General features: G+C 38.5%; 1 protein-coding gene across 3 annotated transcripts in view; it reads right to left on the minus strand.

Moving 5' to 3' along the window:
- Nucleotides 1-24747, minus strand: part of LOC113092377 (collagen alpha-1(XIX) chain-like) — a 128885-nt gene that overhangs the window by 12523 nt on the left and 91615 nt on the right. For all 3 annotated transcript variants that reach the window (XM_026257966.1, XM_026257963.1, XM_026257965.1), the window contains 23 exons: nucleotides 24209-24298; nucleotides 22095-22136; nucleotides 21401-21478; nucleotides 20692-20727; nucleotides 20499-20543; nucleotides 20338-20391; nucleotides 20063-20104; nucleotides 17528-17632; nucleotides 16937-16990; nucleotides 16562-16615; nucleotides 16172-16225; nucleotides 15986-16039; nucleotides 15217-15261; nucleotides 14076-14126; nucleotides 13928-13972; nucleotides 11856-11882; nucleotides 7624-7677; nucleotides 6778-6822; nucleotides 5713-5757; nucleotides 5537-5599; nucleotides 3445-3480; nucleotides 571-615; nucleotides 48-200 (listed from right to left, as the gene is read on the minus strand). In XM_026257966.1, coding sequence (XP_026113751.1) covers nucleotides 48-200; nucleotides 571-615; nucleotides 3445-3480; nucleotides 5537-5599; nucleotides 5713-5757; nucleotides 6778-6822; nucleotides 7624-7677; nucleotides 11856-11882; nucleotides 13928-13972; nucleotides 14076-14126; nucleotides 15217-15261; nucleotides 15986-16039; nucleotides 16172-16225; nucleotides 16562-16615; nucleotides 16937-16990; nucleotides 17528-17632; nucleotides 20063-20104; nucleotides 20338-20391; nucleotides 20499-20543; nucleotides 20692-20727; nucleotides 21401-21478; nucleotides 22095-22136; nucleotides 24209-24298 — 1317 coding nt within the window. The remainder of the gene's footprint in view (nucleotides 1-47; nucleotides 201-570; nucleotides 616-3444; nucleotides 3481-5536; nucleotides 5600-5712; nucleotides 5758-6777; nucleotides 6823-7623; nucleotides 7678-11855; nucleotides 11883-13927; nucleotides 13973-14075; nucleotides 14127-15216; nucleotides 15262-15985; nucleotides 16040-16171; nucleotides 16226-16561; nucleotides 16616-16936; nucleotides 16991-17527; nucleotides 17633-20062; nucleotides 20105-20337; nucleotides 20392-20498; nucleotides 20544-20691; nucleotides 20728-21400; nucleotides 21479-22094; nucleotides 22137-24208; nucleotides 24299-24747) is intronic.

A 24747-nucleotide genomic window follows, 5' to 3' on the forward strand; every position in this document is an offset into this window, starting at 1 on the left:
ACTACATCCTCTCTCTATGGCTTGTATCTGTGGGATTATTTACATACCAACAGACTGACAGTCCCTGGTGTTGTTAAAGATCCAGGTGTGCCTGGTTCTCCTTTCTGTCCAGGCTGTCCCTGAGGACCAATGCCCCCTCTTTCTCCAGGTTTGCCTCTTTCTCCCTGTACTCCTCTCTCTCCTGGAATCCCTGTATCTCCCTGCAAAGCCAACACCAGAATATAAATAACAGAATCTATACAACACAAGCAGACTATTGTGAGCTCCCGCAACTTCAGTTGATAATAGCATATGGCTATATTACATTCAATGCACCATATAACTAATCAAAACCGCTACCTGGAGATTAGAGATTTGTAGTCATTAGAGCAACATATTTTATTATTATTATTTTTTAATTATTGATATGTTTAATGATATGCTTTCTTCTTTCTATTTCTCCTTTTATAGCTTTCTTGTCACAATGAAAAAATGGTTTCTTTCATGCAGTTTACACAACCGTGACATTGATTATCACACTGACCCTTTTATAGTGTATGCAATCCATCAAAACGAAATATGAAATCTCACCCGTTCTCCTTTAGTACCTCTGTCTCCAGGTCTGCCTGTGGCTCCCTGTGAAAATACATTCGAGAAATCTGAGAAATGAAGGGAAAACAAAACATAAAAGTATATACATATGTATTTGTGTGTGTGTGTATACTGTATATACACACACACACGTAACCATATTTTCTAATTTATATATTTTACATTTATTTGATTATTATTTTTATGGAATGATTTTGGAATAATTAAGAAGCCCTCTGTATGTCTCCAAAAGGTTGGTTTTGTCAGATCTAGCAAACGTCTAGACACTTTTTTAGGGGGTCCCTGAAGTAAACCCTCATACATACAGATGGCTAAACTGCGCTATTTTTCATAGACCACTCCCAAGCCGCATTAGAGGAATGAAATTATTTGGCTGCTTTAATGGGCCAGCTTTTCCAGTCATTCAGTCTAGAGCAGAGCGAAAAAGCTCGGTGGATTTACAAATGACCATTTTTTCCCCAAACTCATCAAAGCCGTGAACCTATGTATCTCTCTTTGTCGTCTTCCTCTCTCTCCATCTCCTCTGAGACGGCTCTGTAGAGAAACACCTCTCATTGTACTCCAAAACCACTCTTGCATTCCTCCCTCCCTCTCTTTCCCATCTATCTCTGCTCCTCTCTCGCATCAGGGCTCCCACTAGTTCCTCGGGGAACATCTCGGTATCAAATTCTCCTGTTGGATTACAGCAGCCGAGCAAAGAAGAAATGCAATCTAGCTTGCGCTTCTAAAGCGGGCGGCACTTTGTGAAAGCATCCTCAACCATCTGCTTTCATCCACACCCCCATCAATGTCTAACAATCTCTCTCCTCCTCTCAATTCCCAGGCTCCTGATGAGGAGAGCTTAAAGCCATCACTGTGCCCACTGAATTGTGTTTCCCTCAGCCCCTGCCATAAAAGAGATGGAAAAGTAAACGGAGAGGACCGAAAAACTCCCTTCCTGCTAGATGGCACTGTTGCACCACCGAAAGAGACAGACGGCCATCCATGAACGAAACAGGGAGGGGGAAAAGAAAAGAAAATAGAGGAAATCTGTGTGTTAGAGTGGTGCAACACCCCGCAAACACGCAGTCGTGCCATTTGAGAAGACGGTGACGTGAATGAAAGTGAAAATAAGGCCAGTGAACTTCCTCCAGATGATCCAAACCCATTTGAACCTTGACTTATCCAGAGACAGTATAAATGGGGGAAAAGGTGAAGCGCTTGTTGAAAAATCATGGTTTCAAATCCAGCTTCTTGCTGCTCCGTTCTGCTTGAGCCAATCAAGTTAAACAAATGCAATGCAAGTTAAATGAAAGTAAAACTAACAACAACAAAAAAAAGTGTTATTTTAGCTATACTATTATAGTTTGTGTTCATATTTTGCATTAGATTTTATTTTTATACTTTACCACTTTAGTTTTAAAGTCAAATTTTTTGTGCATTTTATGTAATTTTATTATGTCTATAAAGGTTTATTTATTTTGAGTTATTTATTTCAATACTTCAAGATAAACAACAACAACAAAAAAGATGCCTTGGCCACTAATTGAAATAAAATACATTGACATTTCTAAAATAAGTTACATTTCATTTTTATTTTCATGTCAGAAAATAAAATTTATACTAAAAATACTAAAACTATAGTTAATTTTAGAGATCTATTTCAACTTAAATTGGAATATAAATATAAAACAACTTATGAAGTTTAATTACTTAATTAGATTAAAATACTTAAAACATAGAAACATTTAAATTAGAAATTAAAATCTCACCATGTCAGACAGCAAATAAATTAATACTAATATTACTAAAACTATAGTTACTATAACAACAACAAGATTAAGATTAAATTACTAAAACAATCAAAAAAAGGAAAGTTAGAAATTAGAATATTAAAATTTTAAGTGTTATTATGTAAATAAAATGACAAAAAATAAATAAATAAATAAATAAAAGAAAGCTTTAAAAAAGAAAAGCAAAAAAAAAAAAACACTAAAAGTAATATTCAAATGAAAAGTGAATATTGCAAAAATCTATTTTAAAATATTATTAAATACTGTAACAGTATATAAATAATTCTAAAATAACACTGGTCATAATTATTACTGCCAGATGTTGCGGTTATAACATTGACCAGTAGAGGCAAACTGGATCAAGTTAATCAGCTAAACCCTCAAACCTAGTCATACTCTATACAAAATAGCTGATCTGGGCTTTAACAAGATGGTCAACGATGGAACTGACTTCTGACTCATCCTCTGCTCCATCTCGCTCACCTCATTAAAATCTGCAGATGCATGTTGCATTTACAGTGTTCCTCTGTCTGTGACGGAGGCGTATGTTTGTGAGCTTTGTGTTGGAGGCTCTCTGATGTGTCTGCTCGCTGCTGTAAAGTGCAAGTGCGATTTGTCACAGTTCTGCTGTAGATATGCATTCTGTTGTGACAAGGCATCAGAGAACAGAACATTTCTTGTTTGACGTGACAAGGCTTTCGAAACTACAAACTCTGTTTGTAGGGGACATTTAATTAGTGATCGCATGCATTATTCATGATTTAATGGCTCATGAGCAGGATTTTATCCACACTGGAGAGCATTAGCAGTGAGTAAGCGGTCCTATTATTGAAAACTTTACAAGACTAATGACTGGTGTTGGGTTTTTATTTGCTCGGGAAAGAGAGAAATGGAGTGAGACAGAGATAAATGTAGACCAGCACGGATCCGAGTCTAACCGCTATCCACTACTCGCTGGCACAAGTTATTAGATGCTGCAGGTATGAAAGTAAAAGCATTCATTTTCTGCTAACATTACCATATTAGAGACACAGTACAGCTGAAGCCAAAGCTCTGTCATGCATATACTGTACACACATACCGTATAGCCTGGAATTCCGTCTTTTCCCGGCCTTCCCTGTGGAGGAGACAGAACATTCCCATCGATCTTTGCAATCAAAACAACTCTGCATTGTTTATAATATCCATACATAACTAGATGGGGTCCAATGTGCACACATGGTTTCAGATGCTATTACAAAACTACTTTCATGACGTTCTTTTAGAAGTGAAAATGGAAGAAAGTTTATTCCATCCATCCATCCATTTAAAGTGTATCAAAAGTATTCACACTCTTCTGGGTGCTACTCTTCGTCACATTACACAAGTAAAATGTGTTGCAAACACTGGCAACTTTGATGTAGTTTAGTTCGTACTTGTAGTTGGTTTAGCGCACCTTGTTCTACTAAGGTTAAGTCTGAACAATTAGGACTCGAGCTACATAAACTAGGAATAAATCGCAAAATAATACCTGAAAGAAACAGGAATTCCCAAGGGGAATTCTGTGTATTCAGCGGAGGTTCTGAAGGCATTACGGCTGTGAATAACGAAGCAATTATATGAGACCCGTACAGCCACTGTACTCCTTCACTGAGACAGCCAATCAAACGTTTACCCCAGTGACTGCACTCATTACCACAGCACAAACCAGCCGGGTTTAACACCACAGTACAGAGAAGAGAAGTACGAGGAGATTACTCTGTGCTATGAAGTGAGATATTACAGCCAAAAACATTTGCTCAACAATCTGACACAGAGCTCTGCTTTATGCTGCTATATCACACTATATTTGTGTCAATCATAGTAATTCAGCCGATCTAAACCTCTATGATTCCAATTGTGTGATATATCTGACGCTTGTTTACAGTGATTTTTAGCATTCTGGGATCTCTAATTAGAAACGGCCCAGACTCTGAATCAAACTACAGGCCAGTGAGCAGAAATCAAGAACTGAGGAAAAATAAACTCTGACAGAATGTTTGTGCCAGAACTCTGAATTCACAGAGAGTCAAACTGTGAATCAATCGGCAGACTAATCAGTTAATTAAATCTGGTCTGCAGTTCAAGGATGGATCAAACGCTGGATCAATCTGTTAGAAGATCACGGAGTTGAGAACAGAAGACAGAAACTAATGAGAACTAAATGTTACTTTTTATGGTGTAGATCACAGACAGGTGCAGCATAAAAGGTAGATTACAGGTAGATCCAGGGACCCCCGGGGCCACAAAGGGGACCACAGAAGATCTTAATATAATATAAAAAAAAAAAAAAAAAAAAAAAAAAAAATTGCAGTTGTACTATTTATATGGACAGCCTCAGTTTTTGACCCCAAAAAAAGAAAAAAAAAATGCACAGTTATATTAATATCATAAATTATTTTAATAATTTGGAATCATTTGTAATTATAAGTAGCATTTATTAAGATCAATATTAAAAACCAACAATACTACTCATAATAGCATTAATACTAATAATTATAAATAGTGATGGACAATGATTAATCGCTTTCAAAATAAAAGTTTTTGTGCACATAATATGTGTGTGTGTGTATATTTATTATGTACACAAATGCACACACATGCAGTTATATATTTAAGAAAAATGTTTATTTTTATTTGTATGTTTATATATTAAGTATATATATATATATATATATATATATATATATATATATATATATATATATATATATATATAAATTAAATGAATATAAATATTTCCACATATACAAGTAAATACATTGTAGATAAACATTAAATATATCATATCATAAACAATTATGTACACAAAAATGTTTATTTTGGATATGATTAATCGTTGCCCAGCGCTAAATATAAATAACTATATTTTCAGAATATATTTTAATAACAAACGTGTAAATAAATGAATGTGATTCTGAAAATATAAATAATAAATATTATTATAAATAAATATAATTTTTCCTTGCATAGTGTATATTGGTTTATAAAAATATAGAGAGGCTTTTAGATATTTTTTTTAAGATGACAAGAAGATTGTGATTTTTGTGGGTCTAATCATAAAGACATCTGAAAACCACTGCTGAAGTTTACAGACAGGTGTTCATTAGTGTACACTGCAGATTACAGGTGTAATGAATTCTACGATTGCTCACAGGGGATCCAGGAGGCCCTTCAGGTCCAGGGAAGCCAGTCTCTCCCACAGGCCCTCGTTCTCCCTGTGTGGAAAGACAAAAGAGGGAAAATGGGACATCATCAGTCTCGCATGATACTGTTGCCAAAACCTGCCGTATGATTGACAGCTGCTAACAAGCAAGAAAACAAATCTCACCGGCTCTCCAGGGATCCCTGGCTCACCACGTGGACCAGGCTTTCCCTATCAGTTACAGGAACGACAAGGAGAAGGAGTTAAACCTAAACCTGGTGTCCATCTAAACCACCCGTAGGCTGAGAACATGGCTAAAACATCCACTACTTTTATCTAAAAATCCATACATGATATGAAACCTTTATCTTGTGACAGACCACTAAACCGTCACAGCTTAAATGTAAGAAAATCCCATAGGAACTGTGGCATTAAATATGCTTTTCCAACACAACTAAAAAGATTATATCAGTTATTTTACAGTCCAGTATTGTACATGTCAGAGACAGAAGTATATCTTCTAGCTTATAATATAGGGTTGCACCAATACAAGTAATCATGAATGAATGATTGTATTTGATTCTAAATAAAAATAAATGCTACAAATACTGGAAACACTGGAAAACACAAAACACTAGAAAATAAATTACAAAAAAAATGTAAATAATAAATAAAAAATAAAAATAAAAAAAAAACTTAAAATACTTTAAATGCTAAAAGTAAATTTTGGCATTACAAAACTATAATGGAAATTGGACATTTATTTTGAAATTTATATTATTAGTAGCTTTATTAAATTATTAGTATTTAATTATATTTATTGAATAATATAAAACTAAATATAAAAATAAGGGAAACAAGCTAGAGCAATATTCAACATTGGTCGATTGGTTAGACTTCAATTTTACAATCAAACATTTACAACCTTGCTATGCAAGTTATCTTAATGTATTCGGTTAATTTTCAATCATATTTTCACTTATTCATAAAAACGTGTTTGAAATCAATCAAACCATAATTGACACACACCCAACTGAAAATCTTTATTCTATGAGAAGGATGGCACTTCATGAACATGAACAAAATAGCGCAAACAAAATAGAAAACTGACTATAGTAAATTCCTAAGGGGTTGCAGGCTGTGTATTGTGCCATTTACTTATTAACTATCTTATTTCTTGTAGCTTATTTCATAAATAATTTTTATTACAGTGATTTGAAAGCAGGAAAATAAAACAACCGAATAACTTACAGTAGGACCAGGAACACCAGGTGGACCAGATAGGCCAGGATCACCCTTGCAACACACAAACACACACATGTAAGATGACGAATCTACTCCAAAAACCACCTGAGAACATGTCAGAAAAACACAATGATTGCGTTTCTTTCTGATCTCGAAACCAACTGTGCTTGACAAGTCCTCCAAAATCATTCTTTCAGTTTCTCTGGGTGTGTGTGTGTGTGAGCTGCTCTCTTAACTCCATATGCGCTCTGCTGGCTTCAGGAATTAATGAGCTGCTTTTAAGTTTTGGGGCACAGCATGCAAATAAACAGCTTGAGATCAGGCAGCCTTGTGGCTGTTGTGGAGTCGGCGAGCACGCAAAATGCTAAGACTACATCTTGACAAGTCCTTTCTGGGAAGAGTGGGCGAGTTTGAAGCCGCTCAAAGGAGGAAGCTGCTCTGGCAGACAGACGGAAGAGGGTCTCCATGCACCAGCGCTTTGATACGTGCAGTCGGGGGGGTCTGGAGCATTCTGTGGGCTCGATTTAATGAAGCCTATTATTTCTACCCTCTCTAGTATTCTGGTATTCATGGTCTTTCTCTTGAATTCTCGAGTGCTTTGACTAAGCACTGCGGTGAAATTAGAATACTAACAATGCTTGAATCAATTATGAATGGCTGTGCACCACCCTCCATCTCTGTGTCTGTCAAACACACACACACACTCATACACAACAAAACTGCAATGTCATGTCAAATCGTGAAGGCACAGAGCGGAATGGCTGGTTGAGCTGTTGAAAGCTGTGTGTAATCTGGGACACTCAGACAGGGTGAGAGAGCGTCCAGTGACACGATTCATTCAAATGCGCTTACCTTAGCACCTGGCAGCCCCTCTAGACCTGGTAATCCCATCAGCCCCGGCTCACCCTGGAATAAAGGAAACATATTCCAGCTCAGCACGGACACCTTCATGCATGAAAGTCTGTGTGTGTGTGTGTGTGTGTGTCAGAGTTGGGAAGTGACAAAGTAAAAGTGACAACGCAACTAACTTCAATACATTTTTTTCAGAAAACTAATACCCTTTTATTCTCTGATGAAAATTGAAGAATTTTGGATTGGAGGTCACTATATGGTGTCAAATTGTTTAAAGAGAAATTAAAAAATGGCGACTGAAAATGGTTCACCAGAGTGTCATTTTCAATATCACAAATTTTGTTATGTTTAAAAGCATTACAATTTAGAACAAAATGGAAATAAATAATAAATATATATAAACACACATACACAAACATATACACATATATAGATGTGTGTATGTGTGCGTGTGTGTGTGTGTGTGTGTGTGTGTGTGTGTGTGTGAGATCTGGGAAAACCCGTTGGATGTTGTGCTTGGACATTTTCAGGAAATAAAAAAAAAATAGGCCGTATGTAAAAAAAATTCAAAATTAGGGTTCCATTCAATTATTATTCTATAACATCTTATATATTGTGACGAGTCAGCTGCCTCCTCCCTGATTATCACCGGCACCCCGTCCTAAATCGCCGCCCTTCACCAGGCTCCCGACTGGAGTGGGTGTGTGAGAGGAGGGGCGCTGGACGAGTCAGGGCTGGCGGCGTGTGATGGGGCACACCTGAAGGAAGTGGAGCCTCATTACCGCCGCTGTTTAAAAGCCCAACGCGCCTCTCCTCAGGAGACCGGTCTCTTCCCCGTGCATGCACACTGGTGTCCTCGTGGGTCCAGGAAGGGAGCGTTGAGGGACTCCCGCGCCACCAAGACGTGAGCAGCCGGACCCGCGATCCGGAGGAGAACCGCACCCGTTTACACGGCCGACGGGCCAGGATGCCGGGCCGTCCATCCCCTACCAGCGCCGCGGCCGACGAGAGAGATGCGGCCGCTAGAGGAAGCCGCCGCCCCTCGCGCCCCGGACCAAGGAGGGGAGCGCGTGCGGCCGCTGGACTCCGCCCCTTACCTGGACCCTTCCTCCATGAACACTGCCTGACCCACACGAACCCCGCAGCACAACGAGGACACCAGATTCCCTGTTATTTTGGACACTTTCCCCCTTTGGCCACTTTTATTCCCTTTGTTTTATGATTTCTGTTAATAAAAGCCTCTCCGAGGCCTGACGCCACGCCCACTGTGTCTGTCTTGTGCTCCTCCCGTGACACTGGTGGAGAATGCGGGCAAGGCGGAGCCTAGACAGCGCAGTTGGGAAACATCTGGTGACGTCACTCCCTCCCGCTTGCAAACGTTCATGAGAACCCGGACTGGGACGGAGGAAAACTGGGGACAGCCTCCCAGCCACAAAAAGGGTAAGTGACTTCTGTTATTGTCATTTTACCCTGTGGTTGGTTGAGGCTGCCGCTAAAACCCGGTTTCTCTGTCTCTGTTCCGGTGCGCTGCGAGAGGGAGGACCGCCCGGAGAGGAATCCCCGCCCACTCCGACCGTTTGGAGCCTGGTTGAGGATGGTAGCACTCCCGTGTGGGCGGCGCCCTGATGACGGGGATGTCGCTTGGGAGGGGGAATGTGACGAGTCAGCTGCCTCCTCCCTGATTATCACCGGCACCCCGTCCTAAATCGCCGCCCTTCACCAGGCTCCCGACTGGAGTGGGTGTGTGAGAGGAGGGGCGCTGGACGAGTCAGGGCTGGCGGCGTGTGATGGGGCACACCTGAAGGAAGTGGAGCCTCATTACCGCCGCTGTTTAAAAGCCCAACGCGCCTCTCCTCAGGAGACCGGTCTCTTCCCCGTGCATGCACACTGGTGTCCTCGTGGGTCCAGGAAGGGAGCGTTGAGGGACTCCCGCGCCACCAAGACGTGAGCAGCCGGACCCGCGATCCGGAGGAGAACCGCACCCGTTTACACGGCCGACGGGCCAGGATGCCGGGCCGTCCATCCCCTACCAGCGCCGCGGCCGACGAGAGAGATGCGGCCGCTAGAGGAAGCCGCCGCCCCTCGCGCCCCGGACCAAGGAGGGGAGCGCGTGCGGCCGCTGGACTCCGCCCCTTACCTGGACCCTTCCTCCATGAACACTGCCTGACCCACACGAACCCCGCAGCACAACGAGGACACCAGATTCCCTGTTATTTTGGACACTTTCCCCCTTTGGCCACTTTTATTCCCTTTGTTTTATGATTTCTGTTAATAAAAGCCTCTCCGAGGCCTGACGCCACGCCCACTGTGTCTGTCTTGTGCTCCTCCCGTGACAATATCATCTCTGAAAATATCTTGGCAAAATTCACTTGTTTAGTGCAGAAAAATAACGATATATTGCAGCAAGCAAAAAAGGCTTTGTCTTTCTCTCATGTTAAGAACACGCTGCGGAGGGTGCTTTCTCTTAACACCACAAAAAACTAAATAAACCATGTATCAATGCACATTTTTCACCAGTCATGTTTAAACTATTGCATGCAAAGCTTTATTTATTTATTTTTGAATATGGTGAGATGGCGGAGCACAAGAAAACAACGCAGTCCGAAGCTGCTCACGTTTTAGACGATCTTGCTCATCTCCGTCTACTCAATCGTGGTGATATCAGTGCCCTATAAGATATTATAATGGACTATTTCACATCCAGAGATGAAGAATCAGATGATGATGTTACTAAAGAGGAGTAGTCCGATGACAGTATGTTATATGCAAAGGTGTGCTCACTTTTCTAACTACAAGGTAGGCCTACACTATTCGTGCTATCCAAACATATAAGGGGTGATCAAAATTTCAGAGACTATGCCCATCATGATAAACAACAGAAAACTGTCCTTTTCAGTGTAACATTTGTCTGTATGTGTAATGATGCATAGCACTCCATACAGACATCGACCTATAAGTATAAGTGAAAGTGAAACCCATCTCACTTTAACCCCATTTTTCTCAAAATCCCATTCCATTCAACCTCAGATAGCCATAACTTTTATCACGCTTTGGAAAAGGGCTTGAATGCAGCTTTTCTTATGGTATCAATGGTATTACATATATTTATATATAATAAAAATCAAATGGACAAAATACATTTTTTAGAAAGCTGTAACTTTCCGGTTTCCTTCAGTGGAAACTCAAAATGTATTTCCAGGTCAAAGCAACTGATGAAGCAGATCACAACAGTGTAGCTAGCTAGCAAACTGGTTGTGTAATGTATTTTAGCAACTCCACAAACACCCGACAACATTTTTCAAGGCATGTCACTGATTATTTCAATTAAAACCCACATATTTATCTTCGCCCTGACAAGTGCGTCGAGTTAACTCTAATTCTGTCGCATTACCATCCTGACAAAGCATTTACTTTACTCCTTCCATTTTCATTTAGCCTGCCGTGTTAATAAATCACATGTACTCTGCTGCAAACAGAGCAGCTCGTAATTCACCCCAAGTGATTGGCCGCTTCCCCACACCGAACCCGTCCACGGAGTGCTGAAAAATCTGCGTACAAGCATCGTATATCACGTTCGTCTCACGGCTCAGTCGCTATTGACGGACAGCAGCAGGCGCCACATTAACGGGCCTCGCCACCGAGGCAGATTGCAAAAGTAATTGTCGCACGTGTAGACTGCCATGTATAACAGAGCGCAGACCTACATGGGACCAGAAAGAGGATCGACTGGAGACAGATGGGGGCAATTCTAGCACGGTGCTGGAGACTGCTGGGACCATTTATTCAAATGTCAAATTACCATGCTGCTGAAAAATGGTTTTGCAAAAAAAAGAAACTGCAAAAAATATCAAAATTGCACCCGTGAGAACAGGAAGTGCCAGCTTTTTGGCTGCCGGAGCTGCATTGTTGCTATCGTAGGGCTCTGTCGCTGTCGTGCATGTGCTTTTGTTTGGGGGCTGCGCATGTACCGCGTTCACAACATCTCCCGCAGGCAGAGAAATATGCAGCGACAATTTGATTTAGGCGCCGTTCCTGATCACTCCTTTTGTTGTTGAGAATGCTGTGTGACTAAACTGTCATGCTCGGCTGCTCTCGGGCTACATTTGAGCCAGGAGCTGTGATTAATGGAGACTAGCCAGAAAGCCGGTGCTGCCTAGACTGGTTTCTCGCAATCCAGAGGCATAGAAGGGCAGAGGACCATTAAATACAAATCAAAGTGAAGCAACACTCACCATCCTTCCTTCATCTCCTTTGGGCCCCTGGAAAAGAAAAGCACAGAATTATCCTGTGAAACTGACCTTATGGCTTTGTGTGCTATCAATTAATCAAATCGTTGTAATTAGCTGGATGACGTCTGCCTAGATTTGCTGTCAAACAGTGACACAATCAGGTGTCTGTCATAAAAAAAGAGCCACGAGGGAATTATGCTGAGAGAATTCTGTTCCACAGCCTAGTGAGCCATCCATCTTACCGGGTAGAGCACAATTCAGAATTTAAGAATCAGATATTTTGCATTTCATTAGTGTGAATTTTGAATTGATCCGGCAACGAACCCCAGGAAGTTGAATTTGTATGATCGGAAGTAGAATTTATTGATATTCCTTGTGTTTGTAAGAACACTTGGCAACAAAGCACTTTCTGATTCTAAATTAATATATAAATTGAATGTATAGTATATATTTTAATTTGAATTCAAGGAACTAGAACTAAAAGGAAGCGTAATTAAACTTAAAGTCTAGCAACTCCACTGTCACATATCTTCTTTTAAATGAGTCTACAATTAGGCATGTAATGCAAAGGCTTCATTAACTGAGGTTAAAAAGTTAAATTTAAATTATAACTTGAATTAAAATTCTGAATTCCCATTTCCTTAATTATTTAAAAACAGTAATTAAATAAGATTTTTAAGAATCCTTAAATTAATTCTGAATGGTGCATAGCTCTATGTATTTAACAATTAAAGGCATCATGTGGGCTGTGCATGACTGACTGTTTATGCCTATGTAGCATTTTAAAAGGGGTCATGAACGGATATAAAAATTCTCTTGATCTTTTGATATAAATAAAAACATTGTAAGTTTCAGAACTCAAAACTATTAAACTAGTCTAAAAACAGCTTTTATTGAATCCGAAAACGACAGGCTGTGAAATGCCACTTTCTACATAATATTGTGGCTAAACACCACCTCCGCAGAAGATCATAAACGCCTAATTCTAGACCGCTGCCTGTTTTGCCCTGCCAGCTGATTCGTGCAAATAGTATGTAAATGACAAGAGTCAATAAAGTTTAATACATACACTGAGTTTGTAGACCACACACAGTGACAAAGCATGCTAGGCTTGGGAAAACAACCTAAACAGAGCTGCATTGGACATAAAATCTAAACACCAAAGTGAATTGAGGTAAATTGAACCACTTTTTGAAATGACAGTCAAGAAGTCAAGAGTGCCTCTAATTTATCCTATTTCAAGACTGAATATTACATTTGAAAGCTAATTTACCCTTTAGCACAAAAGTGAGCTAATATATCATGACTCTGCAGGCTAACACAATCCAGTCACATCAAACGTTCTCCCAATCACAAGCGCATTGACTGTTCAAATGAAGTTTAATCAAAGTCTAAGTGCGGTCTCCTCCAGCTGCGGCACGTCAACAGGAAGTGTCATGTCCCACTTAGAACAGGTTCAGCTGAGGATAAACTGAAACAAAGCACCCTGGGGGACTTGTACGCAGCTCCTTGAGTCTATTGCAGTGAGGAGGGAGATAGGAGAGTGTCCTCTTTCAGACCTGCTGATAAGGCTTTAGCATTTCAAGAGTTCTTGGCGGTCTGGTAAAGATGGCCCAGGAGGGAATATACTCTTGTTTTTCATGGAAAGGAAGGACGCATTACATACAGACTAGATAAGTGTGCATGTCACCGTGTTGATAAGCTAATCGGATGATTCCGCTAGGCCAGAAAAGCTCTTTTATATACATTTCTCTTTTTTTCCTATTAAAGCCCTGCATTTCAATTACCCCTTCTTTACAAGCAGCTACTTTGTTGACTATGTGTGACAGGTTTGTTTTGCCCTTCTCCCTTTGGGCTGCTGTCATTGTCTGAGTTTCAGATTTGTGTCTGTGTGGCCATGAGCCGTCCTTCAATTCATGCTGTGTAAAACCGAATACAGATTCCCAAATCAATGTAGCTTCTTTGTGTATTGACATTTAAACTTCATTAAAAGTGCAACAACCAATTCCCTGTGGTGGGTTACGTTCAAAGAACTATTAATTTTATGTGGGATATAATAAAAAAATATGACATACCGGGGGCCCTGGTGGTCCAGGCTGACCTGTATTAGCCGCTCCATTCTGTAAATAATAATAAGGACAGTTTAAAAAGTTATAAACAATATGACCAATATAGTTACAATCTAAAATATTGTGTGTTTTAGTATTAAAGTGGAAGTTTTACCTGAAGCTTATAGAGACTGCTCATTCCATTTCCCTCTGCATATGGGACACCCTACAAAAAAAATCAGATTTTAGGATGTTGCTAGGTGGCTGCTGATTGGCTAAAGTCAAAATAACCTGCCCAAAGCAATATGATATTCTAGTTTCCAAATATTGTATGTCACAGTTCCTGCCTTCAAATACCCTTCAATGAGATCTTTCTCCTTATTTATGACTCACCAGGCTATACAATTATAAGGGAAACAAACTAAATTTGAGTCTAAAATTGTTGTTTTAATTGCATTTCTGGGGCCACTGATGTGGTTTATAATATTATATATTCTATATATATATATATATATATATATATATATATATATATATATATATATATATATATATATATATATATCTCAAAAGAAAAATACTTAATGCTTTTCTTTAAAATAAAGCCTGTTGAATCAAACGGTTATTTACATTTTTAAATTATTATTTATTTTTTCACAAAATTAAGTAGGGACAAGTTGGTTCAGTCAATAAAATGTTCATCTTGAAACATTACCAAGAATATAAATGTTATTCTGAAATCAAAAAGTTACTATGAATACTATAATATATATATTAAAAAAAGCAAAACAAAAAAAAACATAGTAATTCCACATTTACCAACACCTGAAGAGGAACCTTTTTAGATTTATACTAAAAAGTATTTTACATACTAAAGAGCATTAACTATCAGTCACACAACAGATATATATATAAATATACAGATAAATATATATATATACACACATACATACTTTTTTTTTTTTCAAATACGCATCTCACTTGTGCTTTAATTATCATTATCCAATTTTTTTTCTATATAAAATAATTTTTCCCCATTCCATTTAATATGCAGAGATAACTATGAGACAACTATAACTAATAAACCACATGTAGACTGATTTTCCCAAAATGGATAAGTACTGTGGCACAAAAATTGCTTAGTGTTTTGCAAAACTCCAATGTGATGCTCTACTGGAGCAGAGCTATCTGTTTAGTGACCACTGAAAGATAGCGGAAAGTGTTATGGAAACCTGTAGGAAAGCATTCATTATATTTTCAATTATGTTTGCTATTCCTAGTGGTGTAGAAAATGCACACTTTAATTCAAAACTTACAGGAGGTCCAGGAGGGCCGGGTCTGCCTTCCACTCCGTCGCTGCCCTGGAACAAAAAGACATTTCTTTTCTTTACATGCATAACACAAACTGCCTCTCCAAACAAAGTATAAGATTGCATTGAGAGTCAGGGCCAACGCCACACTGCAGTGTTAGCAAATGTTGTGAACAATAACAGGTTTCAGATAGAGCATTTGGAAGTTTTGAGGATAGATTCAATGCCCCTTGGCTCTATTGGGTTGGCTCTCAGTGGAGCCGATCAACTGCTGAAAACAGATTAAAAATGCCTCTATTCCCTTTCTAGTGTATATCTGCACACTGCAGGACACACCACCAGCTCGTCGAAACACACTGAGCGGCATATTTACTTTCTCCTGCTAACATTTTGTGAGAGTATCATTTCAACCATTTATCAGGCAGTGTGTGTGTGACTCATACAGATGCAGATGGGTCAAAGAACTATACTGCCGGGAAAAGCGAAAGAGAGAAAAAGATGTGCCTTACTAGTTTTAACTTGTTTATAACTTGGCAAATGACCATGGAATAAGTGAGATAATCAACGGCTTGTGTCTGTGAAGGCCGTCCTTCAGTTCTTCCGCTTCGGGTTCTTTGCCTCCACGTCGTGCATTTAAAATCTTTTAATGCATGGCAAACCATTGATTATCTCTTACTTACACTATGCCTGGGTTTTACCTAGCATTATCTTTTTTTAAGGGCCTTAAAATTATTTTAAAATCTTAAAGCAGAAATTATCACTTGATTATACTAACCCGTTCTCCCTTTGGTCCTGGGGGTCCAACAGGTCCTGGTCTGCCAATCAGTCCCTAAATGCAGAGGTATATTAATAAGGATCATTTTACAAAACAAAAGAAGAAAAAGAAAAAAAAATATTTCCTAGGAACTAAACTAGTCGCCATTTAAAAACCATAAAATCATGAAGATAAGAAGTTTCTTACCTGTGGACCCATACGGCCTGTGGATCCAGGCAATCCTGGCACACCTGGGGACCCCTGGAAACAGATTAAAACAATTGTGGCTATGATTAATAATTCATTCTCTATCCCTGAAATTTAAATGAGAATCCCGTAGTCCATTGGACAATATACTATTCTATTCAATGTCAGCATTGTTTCAAATGTGAATGGGTCCAAAACAAAAGATGTTTATTTAAATACCTACTGAAACGGCAATCTACTCAAACAAATGAAATCACTTCATTTCAGATGCACGGTTTGGTAGATAAAGTGTCTGGAGCAGCAGTATAGTAGTCAGCTATGACACATAAGACAAGCCCACTAACTGTAACAGGATTAGTTTAGCTTTGTCATATAATTTTGATAACTCACCTCGTCACCCTTATCCCCCAATGGACCAGGAAAGCCTCTCTCACCCTTCACTCCCTATATGAGACAGATGGACAACCATTGAGACAGAAAGAACACTCTCTTGATTTAGTTTCTCTCTTATGATGCTCTAACACATTATTAATGCTCATCTCTGAATTCTCTCATTCATGCACTCTAATGTAAAGTATGCAAACCATTTTTTTTTTGCTATAATTGTTGCACCATTTGTAATACATTTGCTCTGCTATGCCTTGTAACAGAGGAAATGTACTTCCAGAATTACAGCTAAAGGGAAGACTGTGGATATATCAGGGGCTCATGTGTCTGGCCAATCACACGATTCTCTTCTCTAATCTCTGATTTAGGATGGTTTACCTTCGGACCCTCTTTTCCGGGATTACCAGCTGGGCCTCGAAGTCCCTGATCCCCCTGTCAAGGCCAACACAGAACGTAAGGAGCCACGTCCACAGGACAGACATAAGAACATACAGCGGCTCAGGAAAGTATCTGAACACTTCGGCCACAGTTAATGTCCTCATGTGTTTAAAAGATCAACAAACTGGAACTGATTTTAAAGAACGAGAAGACAAGGTCATACAGTATTGCAAGTAAAACATTTGAAGTACTCGTAATTGTGACCCAGAAAAGTTCGTAAAATTAGCTTTTTCTGTCAAACATCATTGCTTGTAAGTGCTGATTCATTTGCAGATTCTGTGGTTATTGAATACAATGATACGCAAACTCTTTAAATGTTTTTTAAAGCCCTTGTATAGCAAATCTTAAAAACATTGTTATATCCTCATGCATTTCAGATAACTGGACTGCAGAAATGTCTGGTGTATTCTAAACAAATAATTCACTGCATCAGCCAGAAAGGATGACAGCAATCAGTGCTGGAAAATCTCAGGTGGAGGAACAGAATTTCAATTAGTAAGGAGATTAAAATGTGTTTGCAGCCATTTTTACCTTTTCTCCATCCATTCCTGGGATACCTGGAACTCCAAAAGAACCCTTTTCCCCTTTCTGCCCTGGCAATCCTGGTACTCGGTTCTGACACACACTGCAGGCATTCTGCCAAAATCACAAACACACACAATGTAAGGTGCAGAAATCCAACTGTCTCCATTTTAATCTCTTTCTCCTGTTCAGATAAACCCAGGATGCAACACATCTCAAAATGAACCTCTTTTTTTTGGTTCGCATATCCAGAAAGGACCCATCATATATACTAGCTGCCTGAGATTAAATGATTAGACCAGGATTTTCTCATATGCTGAAAATGAAAGCATATCAAACTAAAATTTGGCAGGTAAAATCAGTTTTATTTCAAATGCAAAGCTATCTAGTTTTAAAATCCATTTTAGTAATTTTAGTAATTTTGCATAGTAAATTATTGATCTAAAAATAATTAAAACCAAAATATTTTTATGGACTAAATTGTGTCAGTTGCAGTAACAATACAATTATAGGATTGCCACAGAATACAGGAAATGTTAATATTAAATATATAGTCGTTTAGTAAAAATGTGAATAATATGCAACAAATTACATTTCTGAAATAGTACTGTGCATCTGCAAAACTTTTTTTTTCTCATTTATCTGTATATTTTCAATTAAAATGTTTTAAAAATGACCACGATTCAACTTACACCTTGACATGGATGAGGTTTTGTTAGTTTGAGAAGTGATATTTCTATTATTGTGTCATAAAAGCATCCTTACAAATGTATAGTAGATATTCTAAAATATTATGAGGAGGATTAATTTTACCTCCATCTAATTTCTTCTGAAAAAGACAACTGAAGCAAAACGAGACACCGTTTACATCACTCATACAGTGGAAAAACAGTAAACTGACTCCAGCATCCTTATTTGTGTTTATGAGCTCTACACAGGTTTATCTGCTTCTGTATTGCATCTGTGTAAGATTCATATTTCCCCATCTGGATATATGCTTTTACCAGCTTGCAGAGGCACATGTGGCGTGGCAATCAAGCTTTGCCCACTGCTAAAAATGCTAAAGGTCAAACCCAGGCATATAAACCACTCACAGGCAGAAAAATTGGATAAAAGGCATACATTAGGGAAGTACATGTTCTTTTTCCAAAGCCTTTTTTCACAGATTTTAACCTTGACAGTCTGATGCATTGACCCTTAATACATTTGCCCACTGATACAGCGAGAAAGAGGAAAATCAGAAGTGAAGGTGCTTTCAAAAGCGGTTTAGAAACTCAGGGGCTAAGTAAGCAACCTTTTTCTTCAGCTCTTTTAGAGTGAGACTGTATACCCGAGAAGCGTAATCAATGGTTTACCGCAATTGGTCAATAGATTGCGTTGACATTTCACATTGGATGCACTTTTCGTACCCAGCACCAGGGTGTCTATGAAGCAATTTACTAGTGCATTAGTCTGACCTGCTCAATGAGTGCAGTTTAGATTTCGACATACAAACTGTGAGCTTGATTTAATAAACCGCATTAATTTACATAAAGGAATATTTCACCCAACAATTAAAATAGAAGGTCAGAGCTGTTCTATAAACAGTGAATGATAATTCATAGTGCAAAAAGCATTTTTTTTATACAAAAAATACAAAAGTAAAATGTAAATGTATTTATTGACCTGACTCGAGGTCCAATTTAAACTCTGCAGTAATCAGTCATAAACTTGCTTGTTCTTTTGACATTTAAATATGTTTTTGATGCATTCCCTTTCCTTTGTGTATGAAGACACATCAAATCCAAACCGGAGATAAATTACAGTACATAAGCTGCTGTAAGTAGCTCTCTGTGTTATGGTTGACAGTTCAGTCCTAAGAATTTCACTGCGTCATTTTTTGAGCAAACAGGCATTTATCTTGTCAGAAGTTTCTTCAGTCCTATAGAGATGAATGCATGATGTCCAAACAGATTCATAAAGAGCAGTGGAGGAGGAAGACAGAACAGAAATACTTATAAGGTGGAATTAAAGAGAAAGCTAAGAGTGAAAGTTAAAAGAACGTTTCTTTTTCTAAGTGCTGAATATATATCAATGTAAAGAGTTTGAATGAGAGCAATAGAGCAGACAATGAAATAATTTATAACAGTTGTTCATTGCAAGTTTAGATAAAACTGGGCTTTATATTACCACTGGCTATATTCTGTCATTTGTGTTTTGTTACAAAACAATTGTGTGTAATAGGAAAGGCAATGTTTTAATGGAGGCTGAAAAATGCTTTCTCTAGGTTACATGAGGTAAGATCTGTCTTAAGATCCACACACAATCTGACTGAAGGGAACAGAGTTTTAAATATTTTTTTTAATACCTTCGGTTTGAGATGTCAGGTTTCAAAGTCTGCAAAAGTTTTGCTGATATGCATCTCAAAAGGAAACTTTGTGGGTACAGACCTAACTGCAAATTCAGCATCTTTTATTAATAATAATTCATACTATTAATAAAAATGAATAGTATTAATATTTAGCATCTGCTGCAGTGGGAACAGATAGCTAGATGAAACGGTACCTTAAGTAACATCCCCATGTCTCCAACAATAGGTAGTGCTGTCTGAAAAAGAAACATTTAAAGCGGCATTAGATACAACAGTAGAAAATGACACTCAATGCAAACACAAGTTTTTATTTTATTCTCCATGGAGTGCTATGTCAGTATCATATTCCACTTATTTTAAGTAGCAGAGCAAAAATAAACCAAACAACTGTGCATTTTGTATGTAACTGAATATTAACTTTACACTTCTAGGAATGTCAATAAAAATAAAAATAAATAATGTTACGGACCGGTTCTCCAGGGGGTCCAGGGGGTCCTGGTCTGCCTTGTGGGCCTGGAGGTCCCTTTCAGATTAAGACACATTGAAGATATTTAAGAATTCTTTATATAAAATAATGATATTTTCACCTTTTGACAAATTTGGACTCAAAGAAATGAAAACACTTCTCACCATAATCCCTGGTGCTCCAAGTGGTCCCGGAGGTCCACGAGGACCCTGTGAAAAAAAAAAAAAAAACACCATCATGTAAATTCACTTGCTTCAACACTTTCAAAACAAAGAGAATATTATGCACAATGGTATACTAGTGACATGCTTGGTCTACATGTAATTGCGGTCTTTTGGATCTTAACTTATCCTTTACCTGAATTCCCGATTCTCCTTTAGATCCCATCAGACCCTATAGAAAATAAATAAATGAACAAAAATGTTATTTTAATAAATGCAGGTGTCTTGTAAACCAGTAAAAGCTCAGTTTGTCTTCATAACACAATGTAAGATATTTTGGATGAAAACCTGGAGGCTTGAGACTGTCCCAAAGACTGCCAAGTAAATAACAGTGTCAAGGTCCATAAAAGGTATGAAAAGTCATCATCAGAAGGATGCGCTGTTTCTACATATATTTAGCTTTGATTTTAAATAAAATAGCGCATCCTTGTGGCACGGATGACACAGAAGAGCATACGCAGCATGGTGACATGGAGTGACACAGAGGAGACAGTTGACAAAGGAATTATTGAATAAAGCTGTTTATAATTTTAGTTTCTTCACTTAAACGTGCTCCCGACGCTTCATATAATCCAGATTGCACGTCTGATGGTAGATCATACCTTTTATGGACCTTGACACTGTTATTTACTTGGCAGTCTATATCTCATCCAAAATATCTTCAATTGTGTTCCGAAGACGAACAGAGCTTTTACGCGTTTGGAACGACATTGGGGGAAACTGATTAATGACAAATTTTCATTTTGGGGTGGAGTAACCCTTTAAATGACTATTTCCTGTTTTGTGTGAACAATCCATTTAAATGAAGACAATGTTTGTGAAGTTACTCTAAAACAGGTACATACAGGGGGTCCAGTGATTCCAATACCAGGTTCTCCTTTCTCTCCAGCATCTCCAGGGACTCCAGGTACACCTCGCTCACCCTGGTGGAGAGCAAAAAAGTTAATTCGTGCAAACTAAATTAACTCACAAAACACAGTCAAGCAGTGCCAGTGTATGTAATAAAGCTTGGCTGGATAATTATTGCATTTTAAAATGAATTTGTTGCCATGGCAACATAATGAACCTCTTCAGTCAGTATGTAGTAATGTATTTAAAATCAAACCCTTACAAACAGATGCTTACACAGCAGTAAAATAAGAGCTTTAACGAAGCGTTTCGCATGAGGAAATAATTTTATGACAGCATAAATTTTCAGGGTTTAATACAAGTTTAGTTCTACTACTACAAGACAATTTCAACTGTATTCCACAAATGTACCTTTGTTTTAAACTTTTGGAATGAGTCAAAATGGTTTTTAGTGCTAAACGACATTAATGCCACAGATGCAATTGGATACGGAGTTTAACTTGAAGCAGAAAGATTCCTTTAATAATTCACAATACTGACATTTCTTATCACACCATAAAATAGTGGACTAAAAGACAAAGCATAGCTCAGGGAAGTATGGCTGATATGAACTCAGGGGATGTTCCTTTACAGCTAAACTTCACAAGCGCAAAATTGAATACTTTAAAAGAATCTCTCACAGCGACCTACCTTAGGGCCCCGCAACCCCCGAAGACCAGACGCGACCTCCTCCTAAAGATGAAATACAAACTCAAATGAAAACGGTGTTCTTAAAACTTAAATAAGACTCCATTTCAGCCAGAAACTTTTATAAGAAGTCTGAAAATCAGTGTTTGTTTTAGTAGCACCACCACTTTAGCATTCACAGTGTTAACAGAACAGTGTAACATTTGATACAAATAAATAATTGACTTTTTCTTCACCACTTTAAATTAGTAGCTTGTAACTTGACCAGAAACATTTTCAAGTAGCGTCCTCGACGTCGCTAAATATTGCACACTCTTGAGTTTGGTGCAATTCAAAGCTAATTTTTTTTTATTGTTTTTCTCTGTGTGATTTGCAAGTGATACTGTAGGAGCCGACAGTGTGAAAGAGTTACAGTAAGCATTATTTGCTATACGCCACAGATGGAAAATTGATTTTTCTGGTCAGCAAGAATTAGATTAGCAAGTAGTTTTCGCATTGCAGAAGCTGTCACAGCAGGTAGATAAAAAGACTTTTTGCATCCTATGAAGTCAAAATACGGGATACTTAAGTATAATGAACCCGATTAAATGAACACAGCAAGGCCCTTGTGAGAAGTTGGACTGAATCAAAAGGGGGTATTAAAAGTGATAACAACGGGAGCAACTAAATTTATAATAATTATAAAAAGAAGAAAAAGCAGAATGAGACAAGGAGTGTATATAAATGGCGTCAGATTTGATTTCATTCGTTTACTTCACTAGTGTAAATTTCCCTGTCTTTCTCTCTTCCACTAAATCAGAACTGACAAAGGTGGCTGATGGCTTCATGCTATATTGATTTCAGTCCAGCAAACCATCATTCAACTGGTCAACAAGTGCTCCGTCTGCCCACCACCCATCTGTCTATATGCTTCATGCTGGATGACTCGCCACCTTTACAGTTAATATGCAGTTTATCTCCTTCCCTCGCAAACAAACATCATTTCTTAAGTCGGAGTTCAGCTGGCACCTAACTAGCATGAAATAAAACACAACAGCAAACGACAACGATCCAATCAATGTCCAGTGTGGGAAAAAAAAAGAAGGTCATCCCTACATTTGATCTTGTTCATGAAGATGCTTCAGAGACATTTGTTACAAGAGGAAATGACATTAAAAACTTTTTCAGGCCAATTTTAGTTTATAGAAACTATAAATGTGACCCTATCTATAACATCCCAGGACACCTAAAAGGTGTACCATTAGGATGAAACAGCAAAGGGGTTTTTAAAGGTAGCTTTACCAAAGCAGTATATTAGCATGAGCACTATTTCTTTGTCAAAGCTGAAATCAATGAGCTATCAGGTTTTTCTCATTCAAAAAGCCATTTCACATTGATATATGTCACAATTGGGACCAAAAGACTACTTCCGTTTCATTCCAACTTTAAATAGTGTTGATACCAAGATGTTTTTCATAACATAAGAAAAAAACGAGACGGCTGTTAAAAAGAGGTAGATGGATATAGGTACAGGACCTGACGATGGTTCTGAATGAACAGGATGAGGATTGTGAGATTTCTGACAGATACTAGTATCTTGGCCAAAGTGTGAGACATTGTTGAGATTTCTTTTGAAACTGTAGATGAAACCTTGAGATAAGTAGTTTTTACACAGATTTGGGAAAACACAGTAGTAGGAGACTAAAGCTAAAGTCTCGATTTGCTTCTCACTGGTTTTGAAGAGAAACAACGGAGTTATTTTGCAGATCTCATAGCTGATTTTTCTTTCTCATGGCTTGGACAGCTGACCGGTTTACCGTAAGGACGGCACAGCAAAGGTGTTTTTAAAGACAAAAGCGGTGAATTAGCATGAACAGTATTTCATTGTCAAAGCTGACAACAAGGAGCTGTCATCAACAACCCAAGCTGCTGGAGGAAGAGAGGCAATGTGTCACAGATTTACAGGTGCATAACATCATTGTCAGTGTGCCTCTTAAATCAAAGCTGTCATCAAAGTGGTGGGATGTTGGATAAGTGTTGAGTGATATTCTGTTTGTCTTAATGGGGTGCTAAAAGAGAAGATACTGAGTGTGGAAAAGAACTGAAAGAGGAAGATAGGAATGGTGTTGTCTACCTACCCCATTGCAAGGTCCGACAGAGCAGGGCTCACCAGGTTCACCCTTGAGGCCCGGGGGGCCTATAGGTCCCGGTGCTCCGCCTGAATCACCCTGCAATCACACACCGACAGCTGGCATTTAGAGTCGCCGTCACCTCAGGTTTGTCATTTGATAGTTTGAGGAGCACCACACAAATGCACACACATGCCTGCCTTCACACGCACATACAAAACAACGGATGTAAATATCACAGACATCTAGGGAAAATGTCACCAACCTAGAAAACGCCTCACGCAGCTTCAGAGGTGAGACGATGAGAGACTAAAAAAAGCAGTCTAAACATCTGCTATGCTGAACATGCTCCCTCTATTAAAGATGCTGTTATTGAGTGATCTGTGAGTATTTTGAGTGACAGTCTACTTTCTCACAATTACTTGAATTTAGTCATCTGAGCAAAATATCTGCTAATTCAAATTATTATTGGGGGGAAATAAAATGTACTTCACGCCCCATACTACCATGATGCAATATCTACTAAAAATAAGACCAGTAAAACTGGT

Source organism: Carassius auratus, unplaced genomic scaffold, assembly GCF_003368295.1.
Source record: "Carassius auratus strain Wakin unplaced genomic scaffold, ASM336829v1 scaf_tig00214575, whole genome shotgun sequence".
Classification (NCBI taxonomy): Eukaryota; Metazoa; Chordata; class Actinopteri; order Cypriniformes; family Cyprinidae; genus Carassius; species Carassius auratus.